Source organism: Rhinichthys klamathensis, unplaced genomic scaffold (assembly GCF_029890125.1).
Source record: "Rhinichthys klamathensis goyatoka isolate OS25496 unplaced genomic scaffold, OSU_Roscu_1.1 h1tg000104l_1, whole genome shotgun sequence".
NCBI classification, from domain to species: Eukaryota; Metazoa; Chordata; class Actinopteri; order Cypriniformes; family Leuciscidae; genus Rhinichthys; species Rhinichthys klamathensis.
In genome coordinates, this window is record NW_026606643.1 from 2,405,861 (window position 1) to 2,424,558 (window position 18,698).

The 18,698-nt window shown below is 38.6% G+C and overlaps 1 protein-coding gene across 3 annotated transcripts; it reads right to left on the reverse strand.

Annotated features, from left to right (window-relative positions):
• Nucleotides 1-2,127: 2,127 nt before the first annotated feature.
• On the reverse strand, nucleotides 2,128-10,079 carry loxa (lysyl oxidase a). Of its 3 annotated transcripts, XM_056253321.1 has the most exons (8): nucleotides 9,998-10,079; nucleotides 9,214-9,885; nucleotides 8,309-8,417; nucleotides 7,712-7,849; nucleotides 4,017-4,173; nucleotides 2,613-2,708; nucleotides 2,409-2,524; nucleotides 2,128-2,324 (listed from the first exon to the last, which is right to left on the reverse strand). In XM_056253321.1, the coding sequence occupies exons 2-8, from the start codon at nucleotides 9,833-9,835 to the stop codon at nucleotides 2,318-2,320; spliced, it is 1,245 nt and encodes a 414-aa protein (XP_056109296.1). In that variant the 5' UTR covers nucleotides 9,836-9,885; nucleotides 9,998-10,079; the 3' UTR covers nucleotides 2,128-2,317. The 3 variants fall into 3 exon arrangements, with proteins under 3 accessions (XP_056109296.1, XP_056109297.1, XP_056109298.1); XM_056253322.1 differs by lacking the exon at nucleotides 9,998-10,079 and having other exon boundaries at nucleotides 9,214-9,930; XM_056253323.1 differs by lacking the exon at nucleotides 9,998-10,079 and having other exon boundaries at nucleotides 8,309-8,427; nucleotides 9,214-9,252.
• Nucleotides 10,080-18,698: the final 8,619 nt, after the last annotated feature.

The window sequence follows — 18,698 nt, forward strand, 5'->3', positions numbered from 1 at the left end:
ACGAACAGTATTTATATCGTTTTTACCTCTTGTAACCACAGCCACGTCCAAGTGATCTGAGGGCGCGGGCGCTTCGGTCTGTGCGTTGCAAGAGGTAAAAACGATATAAATACTGTTCGTTATCTCACACAAACCGCTCGTTTCGTGTCTTAGGCCATCAATGTGTACTTACATTTACGAGTCATTAAATCATGTTTAATTTGGACTTCTCTGTGCATGCTCTTTGAGGTGGTGACCATAGACCTGCATTATATGACTGACAGACAAGAACGGTTTGACCTAAAAATATCAAAATTGAAACTACTGCGGAAACAAAGACACCTACATCTTGGATGCTCTTGAGGTAAGCTAAAACATATCAAAAATTCATTTCAAAGTGAACTATCCCTTTAAAGCTGCTGTGAGGGTGTTTCTAATACAGTGGCTGTGAAGTAAGTTAACATCTTTTATCTCTTCTGACTGCCGTTATCAATCTCGCTCTATTTTTTCCCCTCTTTTTGAAAGTTGTGAAAACACTATTGTGGAGTTTTTCTTTTGCTATTTGAGCAAATGGGAACACAAAAAAATGTATCTAATGTATTCTCTCATTCACCACTATAGAATTGTATATGACGACTTCCGCTTCTGAGAAACCCGGAAATGTGAAAATGGTCATTTCCCGTGTCTGACCAGAAGATGTCGCCCGCAGCTGAATCATCCATCCATCCATGTTCCAAACCGCTGCTCCAGCGTAATATCATACAGGTATACATTCCTTTTTAACTGATTATTAAATTGTTTAAGGTTTATACATGGTTTCCATGACAGAGATCAAGATAAATATTTTCATTACTACTGGAGCTGCCAGTTTGCTAAGTTCTAAATGATTATTAAACAGCAACAAACTATGCAAAAGCGGCAGCCCTTCCGTTTTCATTCACTCTTTCAAGTGTACTATATAGTGGACCAATGTAGGGAATAGTGAATGAGGGTATAGGGTGCGATTTCAAACACAGCCCTAGTTTGGCATGGTCATTGATTGTTTTGTTCACCTGTTTCTTGTTCAGTTTGTTTTCTCCTGTGTATTTAAGCCCTCAGTTTAGTTCTACTCACTGTCCAGTGTTGTCTTTGTGTTTAAGCCAAAGCTGTTGTTTGTCTACTCCTGCCATTTGGATTATATCATTTGTTTTTGGTTTATTATTAAAGTTAGATGGCTATGATTATATCCACCATCTCCTCTTCCTAGGCCTGACAGGTCGTGACAAAATATACATTTTTAGAAAAATAAATAAATCACACAAAACTGTATTCAGACACAACCCATAATGTAACAAAAATAACACAACAGCACACTCACCCCCGCTTTCAGACGAGGCTTAAGCTAGTTCAAGACTAAAATGCATGTTTGAGCTGTTTTAACTGAAAACGACATGCACTGAGATATCAAAAAAAAAAAAAAAAATTGTCTCAAGATGCACACTAATGTTTTTTTCTAAAGGCACGTTTATAAAAGCTACTTAAATGTCCTAATTGAACTAAAGCCTAATCCTGGTTTAATCTAAGCCCTGTTTGTGAAACCAGGCCATAATATTTATTTTAACCACCTGTGGCCAAACATTATTTTATGAAATTTAAGCATCATTTGTTAATTATCATAATGTGAGAATACCAAGTCAGAATACAAATAAGACAAATTCACTTAATGAGGCTGAGTGTGAAGTTTATTCAAGTAATTTTCATTTCATACATAAAATGTGTTGCAGTAATATGAGTATCTGTATATAAATATCTACTTAGAATACACAACTAAAGCATCCCTCTAGCACACACACAAAAAAGCACGTTTCAGGTAAAAAAAAACCCAGCAACAACAGTGTGGATCAACATCTGAAGGTTTCATTTTTATATTTGATCAGTCTGAGAGAATGATGCTTAATGATTTGGGGAATGTGTGGTATCAAACTGTGGCGGATTCTGGAAAAATAACCAACGTTTTATCCAGTTTTTAGGAGGAATCCAGCACAGACCCTGGACAGCATCCAGCACAGACCCTGGACACTTATAAAAACATTGTTTTTGCTTAATAAATTCAAAGCAACAAAACAAAAAACAAAAAAAATTAATGATGCAATTCACTTTAAAACTGTATTTATGCCTCAGGTTTTTATATTGTATGGCATAGTCAACACTAAAATGCCCTGCTGATTATTGGCTCTCACAAACAGGAAAGTGCCCCATGACCGCCGTCCATTTATCTGTTCACTTTGTCGCAGGTTTTTATCATCAAAATTCATTTCTGATGATCATTTCCTATTCCTTGGTATTATTTTGTAGATTCTTAATACCTGAAATAAACCAAAAACATGAATACGTGACATTTAACTAGATGCAGTTGCCCTATTCATTCAAAATACTTAAGGTATACTCACTGCGAAATATGACATCCTGAAACATAAGCGTAGTTTCCGGTGTAACGTACATCACAGCGCACAATATTGTTACTGTAGTCCGACTCTGGCACCTGGTAACTGGGATTTACACTAACCTAAACCAGAAAGGGAAAAAAAGGCTGGAACTCAGGAACAAGATATTTCTTGAATACAATAACTCTTAATTTGATTAAGGCCATAAACCTTGAGGATGTAGTTTCCAGGTTTCACATCGGTAATATCTATCCATTGGCAGTCGATGTCGGCATTGTAAGTGTCGTAACACCCTGGACTCAGACCCTGGACCAACAACAACAGTATACTTTCAGCACACAGACATGTAAAATGGTAAAGGTATGTTATTTGGGTTGCACTTTATTTTACAGTACGCGGTACTAGGTAAATATAGTTTAATATAGGCAATATAAGGTAACTATATGAGTTACGGTTAGGTTTAAGGGTTGGTTCAGGGTTAGTGCATAGTTATTATACAGTTATTGTAATCACTATAATAAGTACATAGTATGTACATGTGGAACAGGACTGTAAAATAAAGTGCTACCGCTATTTGATGTACCTTGAAGTATAATGGAAAAACCAAGATATGATATTTATACAGCATCATGGTATTTTACAAAGTACCATGGTGTTACCATATCATGCCATCACTGGACCCTATAGTAAGGTTAAAGAATCGAAAAACGACCTGAAACTGAAGTTGCGATAGTCTTTTCTTCTCTATTATGATGTATATCTGATATTTGATTTCATGGTGACTATAATGTATTAGGTGTGTTTGCGACATAAACACTTACAAATGGCAGTCAGAATAATTACACATTGACTTGTATTCTTTATAAACACGGTGATCCCAGAGTGCATTGTAAATCCATCCAAGATGGTGGACAATGCAGTAAACATATGAACATATCTACTTAAAATGTCTTCAGTGCTAAAAAGTCTCACAAAATTTTTTATCTTAACAAAAATGGGATATTTTACCAAATATTTGTGTTTTATCTATTGTTTATGTTTATTGGAGGAGTGTTGTTAGCTTAGCAACATGCTAACCCCAAAGTCTTTTGAAATCAATTGTGAGTGAGTCTGCTGTGCTTTCCATGAGAATAACTATTTTTATAATTTATAGAGTTACTACCAAAACTGAGTGCTCCAAATCCATCACATATGAGGTTTCACTTCAGTCATAGAAATATAATATATACATAAATAATTACTTTAAAGTTACCATGATATCAAAATGGACAATTCTTATTTTTCATCGAATATTGCAGTATTTATTATAAACGATGTATTCGTGCACATCATTATTTTTCATGTGCCTCGTAATCTTTAATCAAAATATCTTCCCCTCCCTCTTGCATCTCATCTCTTCTCTTCTCTGATGATGTGTTTACTGGCGTGAGGGCGGAGCAACCTATCACTCACTTGAGATCGACCAATAGCAAACCACAACCATCCAATCAATTCCAGGTGGACAAAATCAAGTCCCGCCCCACTTTTTTTCTTGTTCCAGAAACTGAATATATGTCATGAAGAAAAGACTATCGCAACTTTCGTTTCATGCCGACTTTAATAAATGAGTGTGACCTGAGTGTGGGAGGTGCAGGCGAATCGTCGGTAGTAGCCGTAGTCACAGGACGTGTCCTCGAGACAGAAACTGGCCTTGTGTCCCTCTGCTACTCTTCTCTGAGAAGAGGCGTCCAGCAAGTCATAATGGCTGAACTCGTCCATGCTGTGGTAGTGCCTATAGAGACAGCAAAATATATCAGGTTATCATCATGCATGACTTTCAACTGGTGCATTTCAAATTTTTCCCTGCCTCTGGGAATCGCATTGATAAGTGGGCTAGTTAATCGACTTAGAATTCCTGCCATTCATTTTCAACGCTTTAATCCTATTGATGAATTAACCTTAACACTGGGGCATGTATCAGATTTTCAGGCAGAGAGGAATGTCATGTGGAGCTTTTCCAGATGGACTTCATGGCCAATGTGTGAGCAGGAATTTACACCACGCCAGAATCTGCTTAGTTCACCTCAAATAGTTCCAGTGGAGCCAGTGAAATTGTTAAAAGGACAGTTCACATGATTTACTTTTACTTTTTCATGATGTTTTTTCTTTTTCAAAAAGAACATTTTAGGACAGTGTTTCATGCGTTTTTCCATGCAATTACAATAAATGGGGACTTTAGAGCTTCAAAAATGCAGCAAAAGCACCATAAAAGCTTCTTAAGCCATTCAATAGCTTTATGAGGAACACACTGAGACGTAGAACACACTGAGATGTAATCTATTCCCTCCAGTAAGCTGTTCATTTGAGAATCACTGCTACCAGATCATTAGCTAATGTTTCCATCCATCTATTTGTATGCAAATTTTCTGAGCCAAAGTCCGTCATCAAAATAATGCTTTGGTATATTGACCTCCCAGAAGCATATCAAACGATTGCGTTCCCAAACACCAGGCATCCCAACACAAAATAACATAACAGCATTTGTTGCGTTTCATCTTCGTTCTCCGAGACGAAAGTCATTTATGATGTATAAAAGAGCTTTGCTTCCTCGATTGCAGTAACTTCTATTTTTATTACAGATAAATTGAAAAGTTCCCAGGAAGAAACAATTTTGTTCTCTTGAACACATGGGATGAAATGGTGCTTTATTCGCAAATGTTTTATGCGACATTCCAGTTTTGCGTAGCTGGCCTATAAACAGGTCCTAAAACGAACTTTTTGCCATACCTACCAATTGCCGGTGACTTAGGAAAATGTACCGGCCATAAATTGTTTTTTTACCGGCCATGAAACCAAAATTTTGGTTATGACAAAATTCACAATTCTCTATTACAATTTCGATAGGCTACCACAGCTAAAACTACTAGCCTAAGCCGAACTAATATAAATTCAAAACATTATTAAAGACAAGTAAACAGAATTAAATATAAGAACAAATAATCAAATTAATCGCAATAGCACAAATAAATACAGTAGAACAAATATATAAATGAAATAAACAGTGCTTTTCAGGGTCTAACAGTAGTGTTCGGGTACAGAAATTATGATTAATCAAATGTAAAATAACACTGCATAATCTTTACTGAATAAATTAAAAAGATGAAAATCCTTATTAAAGTGACAAAAGTTATTGAGTCAAGAGCAGTGAGTTGTTTGAGTTGTCCTTTGTTGTGTGATTAACAATAAAATCACAGACAGCAGCAGTTTTATTAAGGGGGTCGCACAACGGACGAGAAGCGCAGCGCCGCGTCGCGCAGCGCCAGGTCTTTAAAATTCGAACACATTATTCTCTATGAGTGTACACACACCGGCGGCGCCATTCGGCGTCTGTCCGCGGCGCCCAGCTACGGCTCAGGACCTTGTTCAAAACCCTGCCGCGCCACAGAGCGCCATTTGCATAGTTTTATATTAAATTTGCATTTATTTGTCTCAAATCGTCGTTAATGTACATGGCTTCACCCTGTGCTGTTTTCACTCGGGTTAGCTAAACGCTAGCTAAATAAATACTATTGTATTATGTGACATAGTTGCCTAGACAACGGATAACGTTACAACAAAATAACAGACTCAACGTGATAGACACTTTTACTTGATTAACGTTCAAACATCAGCTATTATTCAATGAACATAAAAAAATAAATAATAAATCAAGATAAAACACACATCGTGCAGCTCTTCTACCAGGAGTTGATTCAAAATTGTGCTCGCGCGATTAGAATGTGCGCGTCCGGTGTGCGATACCTGGAGTTGTCCTAGACGTGGCGCGACGCGGCGCTGCGCTTCTCGTCCGGTGTGCGACCCACTTTAGGCTGCTGTCACTTTAAGAGCTAATGCCAGGATCGAATATAGTGTAACGCATGCGTTTTATTTCTCAACTGTTTACGTTCACTTAAGACATAACCGACTACTAGGATACTTGCCAAGACAGGAATTTGAGTTGTTGTTGACAATTTTGTGTGATTTTGTCCGTTCAAGAGCAAGAAGGAAAGAGAGCTTAATTCAGGATTCCCGCGCTGTCTGAGGCTTTCTGGGAGAGAATGTCCGTTTCGGATGTGCGACGAATTGTGTTCCCTTTTGCGTCTTCTTGCACTTGAATATTTAAATTGGCAATGCTTACACTTTCGTGACAATGCAGTGCTGGCTTCGGATTGAAACATTAATAATTCAGATTTGTGAACAAATCTTTCAGACTGTTTTTGTGAACTGGATTACACAGTGATTTGTGAACTGAATCAATGATTCATTGAATTGATCCAACTCAAAAGAACAATGAATTCAGAAATCAGCCATTGGCACACAAATGGTATCAAGACTAATTTATGGTGTTTTGCATCATATTTGCAGCTTGAAAGCTCCAGTCGCTTCATTGTAATTGTATGGAATAAAGCAACCTGTACATTCTTCAAAATCGTTCTTTTTATGTTCCACAGAATCAGGGTTTGACTGAGTAAAAGATTCAAAATGGTCAAACAGGCAAGAAAAGCAGAAAACGATCATATTATGACATGCAAATAATAAATGCAAATCAGCCCACAGACTTTACGCCCCATTTATGCGCAAGACCTAAAGTCATTGTATACACTGGAGCTTGTCCAAATGTACGCCGTAGTTGGTGGTGAGACACGGCTTACATCAGGATGAAACTATGCAGTGAGCTATTACTGACTCAACTGAAGTATAAGCAGCAATACCGGGCCTCTGCTGAGTGTTTTCATTTAGACAAGAACACAGACCCTTTTCCTTGTAAAAACAGCACCACCAGCACTAGATTGAGATATCCCTCAGATAAAACACTCAAACCATTATAAAGGCGCAAATGAGCTTCACAATCTTGCTTTTCCCCAAAGAATTGAGTTCACTGGATCATGTGTTCTCCCTTTAGAGTTCTTAATAGTGGTCTGTGATGCATTACTTAAAGGAGTAGTTCACTTTCAAATGAAAACTACCCCATGATTTACCCTCAAGCCATTAGGTGTACGGTATATGACATTCTTCTTTCAGACGAATACAATCAAAGTTATATTAATAACTGTCCTGGCTCTTCCAAGCTTGATAATGGCAGTGGATGAAAACCTTACAGATTGAAGCTCAAAACTAGACATTTATTAATATAACTCTGATTGTATTCGTCTGAAAGAAGAATGTCATGTACACCTAGGATGGCTTGAGGGTGAGTAAATCATGGGGTATAGTTTTCATTTGAAAGAGACACAAGTGAGAAAAGTGCAGAAAATGCTGCAAACGGTTGGAGCCGTCAGAATCAGACTTACTGATGGCAGCTGTGCCATTCCCAGGTGTAGCGCGGCCTGCTGGGAAGAAAGTCGGAGGTACCTTGGTTCTTGACTCGCTGCGGGAACCTCAGCAACATGCGCGTGTCGTAGTCTCTCACGCTGGACCTGTATGCAGAGCTGCTCAACAAAAACAGCCCAGCGGTTACAGAATATCAGACATTCCTTGAGTTTCTCATATTGTCCTACAGCTTTCAGAATGTGTTTCTTGGCCCCGTGGCCACATTTCAAGTGCACATGGAACAACTACAGATGCACGTCTCCAAAGAAACACTCCTTTTACTGGACTAGACTATTCTTGTGTGACCCGGTAATGTGTTTCGCAGTCAAGCATGGGATCATTTTTCCATGTAAACAGCTTTATGTGAAGTCTGTTCGTAGAGTTTCTCACTTCCCATCGTGGCAGGACTTTCGTTTCTTTTTTTTTCTTCCCTCTCACAGAGCTGGTTTGAGTTATAGGACGATCCTACCACATGGGTTTTAAATAGGTTCTCATGACTCATCTGTTACACTCGGAGGAATGCGAGTGTACTAACTCTCCTTCTCTTACGTTCTTCTGTTTTATATCAGTAATAATACCTGGCCAAGCAGTTTTCCTCAGCGGCGCATCTGAGATTGTACATTGGAACCCTCTGCACGTAGGCGGACGCTTGGATGTAGTATGGGTCTCCCACGAGATCAGGCAAACCTATGAAACACTGAAATGTTTTATTAAAAGATACAAGAATATGCACAGAACTATAAAAATAACAGCTTAAACCAGCCTGGCCCAAAAACCCACTAAACCCAATGCAAATAGACCAGCAGACCACCATAGCCTGTTTTTTTGCTGCAAAGATGTCATTATTTTAAACTGACAGTTTTAATTAAATTAAAAACGCGTAATTACAATTAAAATACAAGAGGTGGATCCGATGGCGTCATGCTTTCTTTTCTGTTTTTGAGAGAGCACCAGTGATAGTCCTGCCTCACTTGGTGCCAAGACTTCTAAACACTTTTTGAACTTCATAGTTTTTAATATAGCTCCAGTGATAGGGTTATCATTTTAGATTTTACAGTAGATGGTGGACATTATGAAGTTTCCGACCTGATTTGACTGACCAAAATTAGACATTGGAATGGGTGATTTTTTTTGCCATAGCATTGCAGATCCAAACAAGGTACATTTGATCAATAAGTTATGACAACATATGTTTTTACATTGCTTTAACTCATCAAAATAAGTAAAGCAATTTTCAACTTTTTTTTTTTTACGTTAGACCTATACAAGATTCAAATTGAATTTACTTAAACATCAAGTTGATTTGAATAGATGGATGGATGGATGGATGGATGGATGCATAGATAGATAGATAGATAGATAGATAGATAGATAGATAGATAGATAGATAGATAGATAGATAGATAGATAGATAGATAGATAGATAGATAGATAGATAGATAGATAGATAGATAGATAGATAGATAGATAGATCTGTCCTTACCGTGCTGGAAGTATCTTGTGCCATATCCCGGGCGCTGTTCAGGACGGGGTCTCTCGTACGTGTCATAAGAGTTATAATACGGGTTGTCCGGGTCAGTAGACTTGTATGGGTTGTAAGGATCATCTCCGACCATCACTTCATCGTCCCGCGCGGTTCTGTCGGTGCCGTTAACCGATGTTTGCAGCTGATCCGTGTGATTCCTGCGCCCGTGCGATCCTCTGGCGCGCGCTCCATCGCCACTTGATAACCAGCGCGAGGCGCCACCGCGCGCACTGATACCTGAAGGCAAACGCGCGGAGCCGCGGCTCTGAGGGGCTCGTGAAGGGGAAGATGAAGAAGCTGAGCCGTCGGTTCTCGTAGCCGCATCATCGTTGCGCACGATGGCTATCGGCCTGGCTTCCGTCTGCTCTTTCTTTCCGTCTCGTTTTAACGGTGGCTGATACTCAGAGCCTTGACTTAATATACTAAAGAGTTTGCCGTTGTGCTGCCATTGTATGGTTTGTCTGAGAGCTGCCGCACCAGTGTTGCCCTGACGCTGAGAATGACCCGTTTGTACAATGCAACTTAATAAACACAAATGCGCAAAGGCGTAAATGAAGGTGTCAATTAAACTCGTACTCATTTTTATTTAATTGGATTCTCCAGTTCTTCTGCTTGTCGATGTTCCAGTAACTGAATTGGGGGAACAAGAAACTGGGCTAAGTTGTGCTCTTTCATAAGCTTATTTGAAAATAATAATAATGAAAATAATAAATAAAATAAAATAAAATAAAATGAGACTTACATAACGGAAAGGTGAGATCTCAGTGCGACCTCCTATTGCTCTGCATTTGGACTAACTGATGCGCAAGTGTAAGAGGGAGGAGGAGCTGATTTTTAAAGTTTCTTGTTATACAAGCTTCGGTAACGGTTCTTATGAAAGCTGCAAAACGTGAGATTCAACATGTTCAAAAATAAGACGAAAACATGCAAAGAATTTTTTTTCTTACGTCAGTGGAAAAATATTTATTACAATTTTCCTCGGTGCAATACATCCCCAAACTTATGCTCACATAAAATTAATTTGAAAGATGTTCGCGATAATAAAAAAGGAAACACCTTTTAAAAATCTATGTAAAAACACGTGCCATGTGGTTTTTTTATATAGGCCTATTGCCTATGCCAAAAAATGATATAGCCTACCGATTTTTAAAAAACAAAACAATACTTTACTTGCTCCTTGAATACACATCATATTTTTTCAAAGTTAAAATCATTATTAGGCTACATTATTAGTGTGGTTACTCCATTTGACTTAAAAACGCATTTTTATTAAAACAAAAATCTAAATATTTTTAATGACCCTGATACAGTCAGTCTAAATTATCCCTATTTGTTTAAGGTTTTGTTGTCATATTGCTTTATTTATTTTATAAATAAATAAATGGCCTACATAAATAAATAAATACATAAATAAATAAATCCAAACTTACACCAAAATATGTTTAAAGACTTTTTAATTTAAATTTTTAGTTACGTTCATTTCCGACTTTTTTGAAAACAGTCCAGATGAAAAAAAGGAGAAGAGTTTTCAAATAATTCCTTCTAAACATTATTAACAAAAGATGTTTGAGGAAAGATTTGATTTTTATGTTGTGTTGAGACAAATCCCTATCAGTCTGACTTTTGGATGAACCTTTAAGAGGCACTTCAGAAATAGAATTCTTGGCACAAATGTCTCCACATGTCATTGTTCTCATAGAATACGGGCCTGCAAAGTATATTTACACTATGTTGTCTGTTCGGGAAGTTGTTGCTCAAAATAAAATCCTCCTATCACTTTCACGAAATCCTTTGATACTTTCTGCCACTTCTCTGAAAAGTGAAAGCAAAGTCATGTGTGGGGCCTTCACAGGTTTACGAGGTGCTACTTTAAACATCACATGTGCTTGTAGTTACAATAGGAGCTCCATGTCTTGTTGGAAACTGTTCTACGTTTGTCACATGATGCACTGTTTATAACATTCGATCATAAACGCACCTGGGCCACCCAGACCTCAACATGGATCCACTCTTTCCTTCAACTGCTCTCATCTGACCCAACTACTGCCTTCTACTTTCCCATGAGCAATGCATCCTATGGCTTGCATGATTGCAAGTTAGAAGAACTTAATCAATGGTCTTGAAATTCTGTGTCTAGCCTCTTAAACCACTCATGACAAACCACAAGGACCAACATTGCAGAGCTTCCCAAATTCATTTTCCCTCTCTTTTCAGTGGACCAGCAGAGAAAATCATTTAAATTTAAGGGTTCGTTGAACGTGGATAATACATTACATAGATGATATTTCATTGTGTCCTTTGCTCCGAACCCAAAGATTATCTGAGTCAATGTAAATGAAAGCTCTGGCAGATTATATTCATCATCCACGAGTGCAGTCAACTTCCATAATACGGACACTAGAGGGCACATTTTAACTTAACAACAGTCTGGTACTCTTCCTTACAGACATGCTAAAGATTGGCTTAAAGCAGTAATAGAGGATTATATGATATATTGTATCCTCAGTTCTGTGAATGTATTTAGAGCAACTTGGAGATGCCCAACTTAGTTAAAATCAAGTTAAAATAATGCATATGAAGAAAATCACAGCATACCTTTAAGAAATAAGGTAGGGAATGATGTGCTATGCAAACAGGCTCAGATTGTCTGCCTAAAATATGGTGACTATATTCACAATATAGTTTGGCCTGGTGTAAAATAATTACCACGTAAAAAAAATGACATTAAATTAATCAAGATATTTAATATTAATATATACACTCACCGGCCACTTTATTAGGTACCCCATGCTAGTAACGGGTTGGACCCCCTTTTGCCTTCAGAACTGCCTCAATTCTTCGTGGCATAGATTCAACAAGGTGCTGGAAGCATTCCTCAGGGAGTTTGGTCCATATTGACATGATGGCATCACACAGTTGCCGCAGATTTGTCGGCTGCACATCCATGATGCGAATCTCCCGTTCCACCACATCCCAAAGATGCTCTATTGGGTTGAGATCTGGTGACTGTGGAGGCCATTTTAGTACAGTGAACTCATTGTCATGTTCAAGAAACCAATTTGAAATGATTAGAGCTTTGTGACATGGTGGAAGTAGCCATCAGAGGATGGGTACATGGTGGCCATAAAGGGATGGACATGGTCAGAAACAATGCTCAGGTAGGATGTGGCATTTAAACGATGCCCAATTGGCACTAAGGGGCCTAAAGTGTGCCAGGAAAACATCCCCCACACCATTACACCACCACCACCAGCCTGCACAGTGGTAACAAGGCATGATGGTTCCATGTTCTCATTCTGTTTACGCCAAATTCTGACTCTAACATCTGAATGTCTCAACAGAAATCGAGACTCATCAGACCAGGCAACATTTTTCCAGTCTTCAACTGTTCAATTTTGGTGAGCTCTTGCAAATTGTAGCCTCTTTTTCCTATTTGTAGTGGAGATGAGTGGTACCCGGTGGAGTCTTCTGCTGTTGTAGCCCATCCGCCTCAAGGTTGTGCGTGTTGTGGCTTCACAAATGCTTTGCTGCATACCTCGGTTGTAACGAGTGGTTATTTCAGTCACTGTTGCCCTTCTATCAGCTCGAACCAGTCTGGCCATTCTCCTCTGACCTCTGGCATCAACAAGGCATTTCCGCCCACAGAACTGCCGCTCACTGGATGTTTTTTCTTTTTCAGACCATTCTCTGTAAACCCTAGAGATGGTTGTGCGTGAACATCCCAGTAGATTAGCAGTTTCTGAAATACTCAGACCAGCCCTTCTGGCACCAACAATCATGCCACGTTCAAAGTCACTCAAATCAACTTTCTTCCCCATACTGATGCTCGGTTTGAACTGCAGGAGATTGTCTTGACCATGTCTACATGCCTAAATGCACTGAGTTGCCGCCATGTGATTGGCTGCTTAGAAATTAAGTGTTAACGAGCAGTTGGACAGGTGTACCTAATAAAGTGGCCGGTGAGTGTATATATTTTATTTTGAACAAACTAAAAAAATAAAACATCTTTCTATGCAAAGTAACCTGCGCAGTTATTTATAGGTGAACTGGTGATTCATGCCACAGCTGGAATGCTGCATCGACCAATCAGCATCCAGGAATCTGTTTTATAGTCTGCAGCATGTTATGTGTTAAAGTGCCATGCAATATGTTATCCACTTGTGTCATCAAAGTATCCATCAATCAGTTGAGTGTTAAGAACTGTATCAGTTAAACGTTTGATTTATTATAATGATAGGGAAAATCTATGACACGCACATGTATGTGAACTAAAAAATCGGCCATACATATAAACATTATGACCTCCCTGAACCGCTTGCGTAAGCTGAGACGTGCCAGCAAGGCTAATTTTGCACAAAAGTGGACGTCTGCCCAAAATTTCTTGGAGGTGCGCGAGTCTTAACAGTTTGAAAACGCTGCATTTGGTTCAAGAGGCTATGACAAGAATAAAATGAATGTAAAGTAGGCTACATGACAATAACACTTTAAAATGGCAACATATTATAAAACAAACCCTAAATTCCTGTCCTCCTCCAAGATCTGCTGGCGCATTCAAAGAGATAAATAAAAGTGTTTTTCTTCACAAGGACTCAGATGGGGTATTCAGAGAATGAAGCTCTAAATGTCTGCTCATGTTCCAGAAAGCCAGATTCAAACGTTTTAATAAAGCCTTGCGTTCCAGTGTATAGCCGTCTGCCATGTTTTTGAGAAAGAAAAATAGAAAACACTTTGTACTCGTCGTCTCAGAGCCACATGAGCAGAACCAGCTGTATTGGGTCTCTTTTTGTTTTTCGTACATCACCCGGTACGTTCAGCGCCTGGACTTCCCTTTCCTCTGGCAGCGGTCGCTCCTGCTTTCCTCAGACAGTAGAACCACATATGAAAGTAATTAACCTAGTTCCTCTGTCCACGTTGCTTGCTTTCTCTTCAATTGATAGGCTATGCAGTCTGGTGAAAACACAAAGACTGTCTAAAAGTGTTGGTCACATGGAAATGAGGTAAAACGCAATGTGAATCATATATCTGTCAGGCGCTGAACACGCAGGTGGGGTCACATTAGAGAAATTTCACAGATAAAAAAAGGGCTATTATCAATATTAGACCTACAGCGGCACATGAATCATCGCTCATACAGAGGTCACTTTCTGTTGGTCAACGCGGATAATTCGTGACCAACTTGAATACGAGCGAAATCTGCTTGGAAAACATTTTCGCCCTGAGCGATGGTTAATGTCAACCTACTTTTTAATGCCTATAGCCTACAGGAGCAACACATCTACAATATGTTTGAATCAGGTCAACAATAAAATATAGAAAAAAATATAGTTGGTTTCCAAAAAATAACCAAACGGGAGCCAAATAAGCTACTAGTTTATACGACAAAGATGTAGGCTACTTAAAACAGAAAAGATTTTCCTTTGCATTTGTCGTGTACAGGCGACAAAATTGTCAAAACGAACCCTGTTCACACGGATCCGCTAAAACGACTATAAACGCTGTGTTATTCATGCCAGGCCAGTAGATGGCGATGTCATTTTGTAAAGAAACACTATTATACGCATGTGCATGATGGCACCGTTTTCACAAATTCCTGTTTTTTGTAGTTTACACGAAGAAGTTAAAAGTATCGTTTTCAAAAACGTGCACTTTGAAACCCGTTTTCGTTGAAAACGGTGTCGAGTAAACGGACCCTAACATTCTTCTAAGCAGCTAGTTTGCAAAAGGCCTACATTTGAACTGACATAAGGGTCGTTTTCACGACACAGTTTTCAACTACAAATGGAAAACTTTTTATGCGTTTTGGCCGTTCATACATGACAACAGAGTTTTTGGGGACTGAAAACGCAACCTTTTAAAAGCTAGATAAAAAAACAAAAACGTTATCATATCCGTGTAAACAACAAAAACGTGAATTTTTGAAAATGGTGACGGCATGCACATGCCTATTAAGGCCCCGTTTACACGAGAACGATTCCGAGTGAAAACGTAAAAATATTTTTTCGGATGTGCCTTTCGTTTACACGGCAACGGCGTTTTGGGGACTTAAAAACGCAAAAAAGGGAAACCCCCTCCAGAGTGGAAATCTTAAAAACGCTCCACCGTCGCGTTCCCGTCTAAACGGTAGAAACGCAAATCTGCTCACGGTGGCTCTCGTCGCGTACGCGTTTACGTCACAGGCATGCGCCAGTACAGGAAAATAACACCCAACATGTCAGATTATTTCCATACGTCGGACCTTCAAGTTGCCCTAGCAGCTCTGAAAAACATACAAGAGTCTTTTCAACAGTTGTACAAAATATTCTAAGATATTGGTGTTGTTGTGTGGCAGTGCTTCACATTGCCACCTAGCTGCCTGGAGTGCATACTACATCGAATTTCACACACTTTTGCGTCACCATATGCACGCGGATTTCCCAACCATAACGCTCGTCTAAACGCAGAATAAAAAGTGATAACGCAACGCCACTTTTGCGTTTTCTCTTTAGATCGTTTCCGTGTAAACATAGCCTAAGTGTTCAGTATATAGGCGCGCAGTGTTTCCTTACAAAGTGACGTCGCCATCTACTGGCCTGGTATAAATAATACAGCGGGGTTTCGTCATTTTCGCAGATCCGTGTGAAAAGGGATCCGATCGTTTTGAAAACATTGTTAATATCTGTATGCGAAAATCCCATTAATCGATTTCCTATCTTTCCTAACAGTAGGGGAACGTTCTGTACTTTGAAATTAGCACATGAGCAGACTTCATTAACTCACTAAATTACGAGAAAATCTTTTTTTTTAATCTAACATTAGACTGCCAATAAATTCCTATAATAAAACCTTTTTAAATAACTTAAATCGTAAATGATCTAATATAACACATCTATACTATTTGTAGACTATCCAAATAAAGTTGTAACTCGACACAGTTTGAAAAAACACGCAAAAACAGCAGGTTTCCATTACTCAGAAGCAAGGAGCAAAGCCTTAACTGCTATACTACGTGGCACTCGGCACGTGTAGGCTGGACTGGGAGAGAATTCATCCAGAGTGAATAAGGGGAGGAGTCCCTCTCTCCTTTAGAATAGGGAACATCTTCCCATCTCTTTTCTAAACATTTCTGTCATGCCCTTTCGTCCATTTTTGAATTCCCTCATTATAAATCCCACTGAATAGCGGCTGTTAATGAGTAGGAGTAAACCACAATGTTATCATTGGTGGTGACAAAAGAAGAATTCAAAGTTATCCCAGACCTTCGGCTAAACATTTCCACAGAAATACTTCTGGTTTTGAAGTCGGGCCTTACACCCCCGCCCCTGCCCCATCCTAATAGGGTGATAATGTAAGTTGTTTGATTGAAAGCAGCAGAAGAAAATAGTGTTTAGTCTGCTGCTAATAATACAAATATGGACAATGGGGACAAAAATATATTGTGAAAGTACATATGATTAGCTAAATAATATAGGCCAGGAACCTATTTTCACAAAACATTTAAAGCAATTGTATTTTCCAAAGCAATATTCAAATGTAGCCTATTATCTAAAGGGATAAAAGTCTCCTGAAAATGAACACATACAGGCCCAATATAAATATCAAAATTCAGCTGAAAAGAACTGTCTTTTAATCGGTATAGAATCATTATATTACTATAAAAGTTAAAAGTACTTTTTTCAGATGACCTCGTCCTCGTCATGATGCATGTTTAATTAATAAAACAATTTAATTTAATTTAAAACAATTCATTTATATGTTTAAATAATAATGCAAAAAAGATATATTGAAAATTGCTGCTTTTCCATCACACTAAAAATATTGCTCCATTGAGTGTTCTATACAAAAAATTAAAAACATAGTAATAATTGCATAGTGACTGTTCACAGTATACATAATATACTGCATGGTATTCCGTCAGTCACTTTTCACTACAGGATGTGGTGCTAGCTCCACCTGTTGGCAAAGATCTGTAGCACTTCAGTTCGTAGCATCTTGTTGATGTTCAATTTTTAAATCACTGACTTTTGAAAACATCTTATATTTGAACATATCTTAAATCCCTTTCTTTGTACTTAACTTCTGCGAACAAATTAATTTATTCCCTCCGAATCAATTTAGTCTTCTAACATTTTAGGGATCATACAGGAGTGTTCAGAAACACAAATTACAGAAAAGGCCTAGTATTTTGACAGAAAATACAGTTTTTGACAGTAAAAATATCTTCTTCTTTTTATGCAACTGGGCCATTTAGCTCATTCTTATTGTCTACAAATACCATATGTAACCCTAAATCTATTGGCCCGGTTTCACAGATCGGTCTTAAATTAAGCCAGGATTAGGCCTTAGTTCAATTAGACAAAACAATGGCACTGATGTAGGCTATTTTAAGATATGTCAGTGCAAGTCGCTTTCCGTTAAAACAGCTCAAATGCATTTTAGTCTGGGTCTCTAGCTTAAACCTTGTCTGTAAATACCAGGGATTATCTTGTTAGCTAGTTAGGCCTATACTAGGCTAGTTATGCTGACCCATTCACTAAAATAGTCATACCAATCCAATGACAAGAATATTTGATCTGAACTGTGTAGTTAAGTATCTTATAATTTTATATTATAATAATGTTTATTTGCAACAAATACGCCTGTGTAAAACACCCTTAATGCACAAGGACTGCACAGCCCCAAAACATATTCATAACCGCAGTAAAGCAGAGCTTTGAGAGACTTCATGTCAAGCAACACTAAGTGCTTGAGAAAACAATGCTGTAGATGTAATAAGAATTCGTGCATCAGTCAGTTAAGAAAAAAAGCGCAGCGAAGCGAACTAGTTCGCTATACCGACTCCTTCCTCCTCTTTAGAGTCCCATTCAACTCTGCGTATCTCCTTCTGTCCTGCAGTCCAGGGAGATGATGATGCAGTGTGATCTTATTTGATTGCTGAAGCATCTTGTCCAGCTAAAGTCAGGACCTCGGCCACAAGGAACTCCAACATCCCGGTGAAAAACACTGCGCCCTCCTCTTCGACCTCTTCGGTCTGCGCGGGCTTTCCGTCGCTGAATGTTTTCTAAGTGCTCGACGGGAAACACGAGACCTGCACGTCCAGACACCAGATGACTACAGTGGCGCGCTTCCTTTTCTTCTTCATCGTCAGGGAAACAGTCTTTAACCAAAAACACAGTTTGCATAAGTCATTTGGACATATTAATTTAGTTTCATTACGTGTTTTGTAGACTTCTTACTTTACTTCCATAAATACATGTTGGCAGGGGCGTTGCTAGACCCATTTTACTGGGGCACGTGCCCCAGTATAAATCTGCTGTGCCCCAGTAAATCTGAAGTTTGAGTTTAACAATTTATTTTATTTGTCAGTGTATTTAATAGAAATTATATTATAGGGTAATAGAAATGATCTATTTGCAACGCAGTAATAAACCAATCAATGCTTGTAAAAGCAACACAGTTTAACCGAA

Bases quoted from the DNA above. Each gene is read 5' to 3' on its own strand.
- loxa (XM_056253321.1), bottom strand. From the start codon at position 9,835: ATGAGTACGAGTTTAATTGACACCTTCATTTACGCCTTTGCGCATTTG. The intron at 8,418-9,213 runs GTAAGGACAGAT...AGTGTTTCATAG, and splicing joins CACAAGATACTTCCAGCACG to GTTTGCCTGATCTCGTGGGA. The intron at 2,709-4,016 runs GTCACACTCATT...TTGTTGGTCCAG, and splicing joins CCTGCACCTCCCACACTCAG to GGTCTGAGTCCAGGGTGTTA.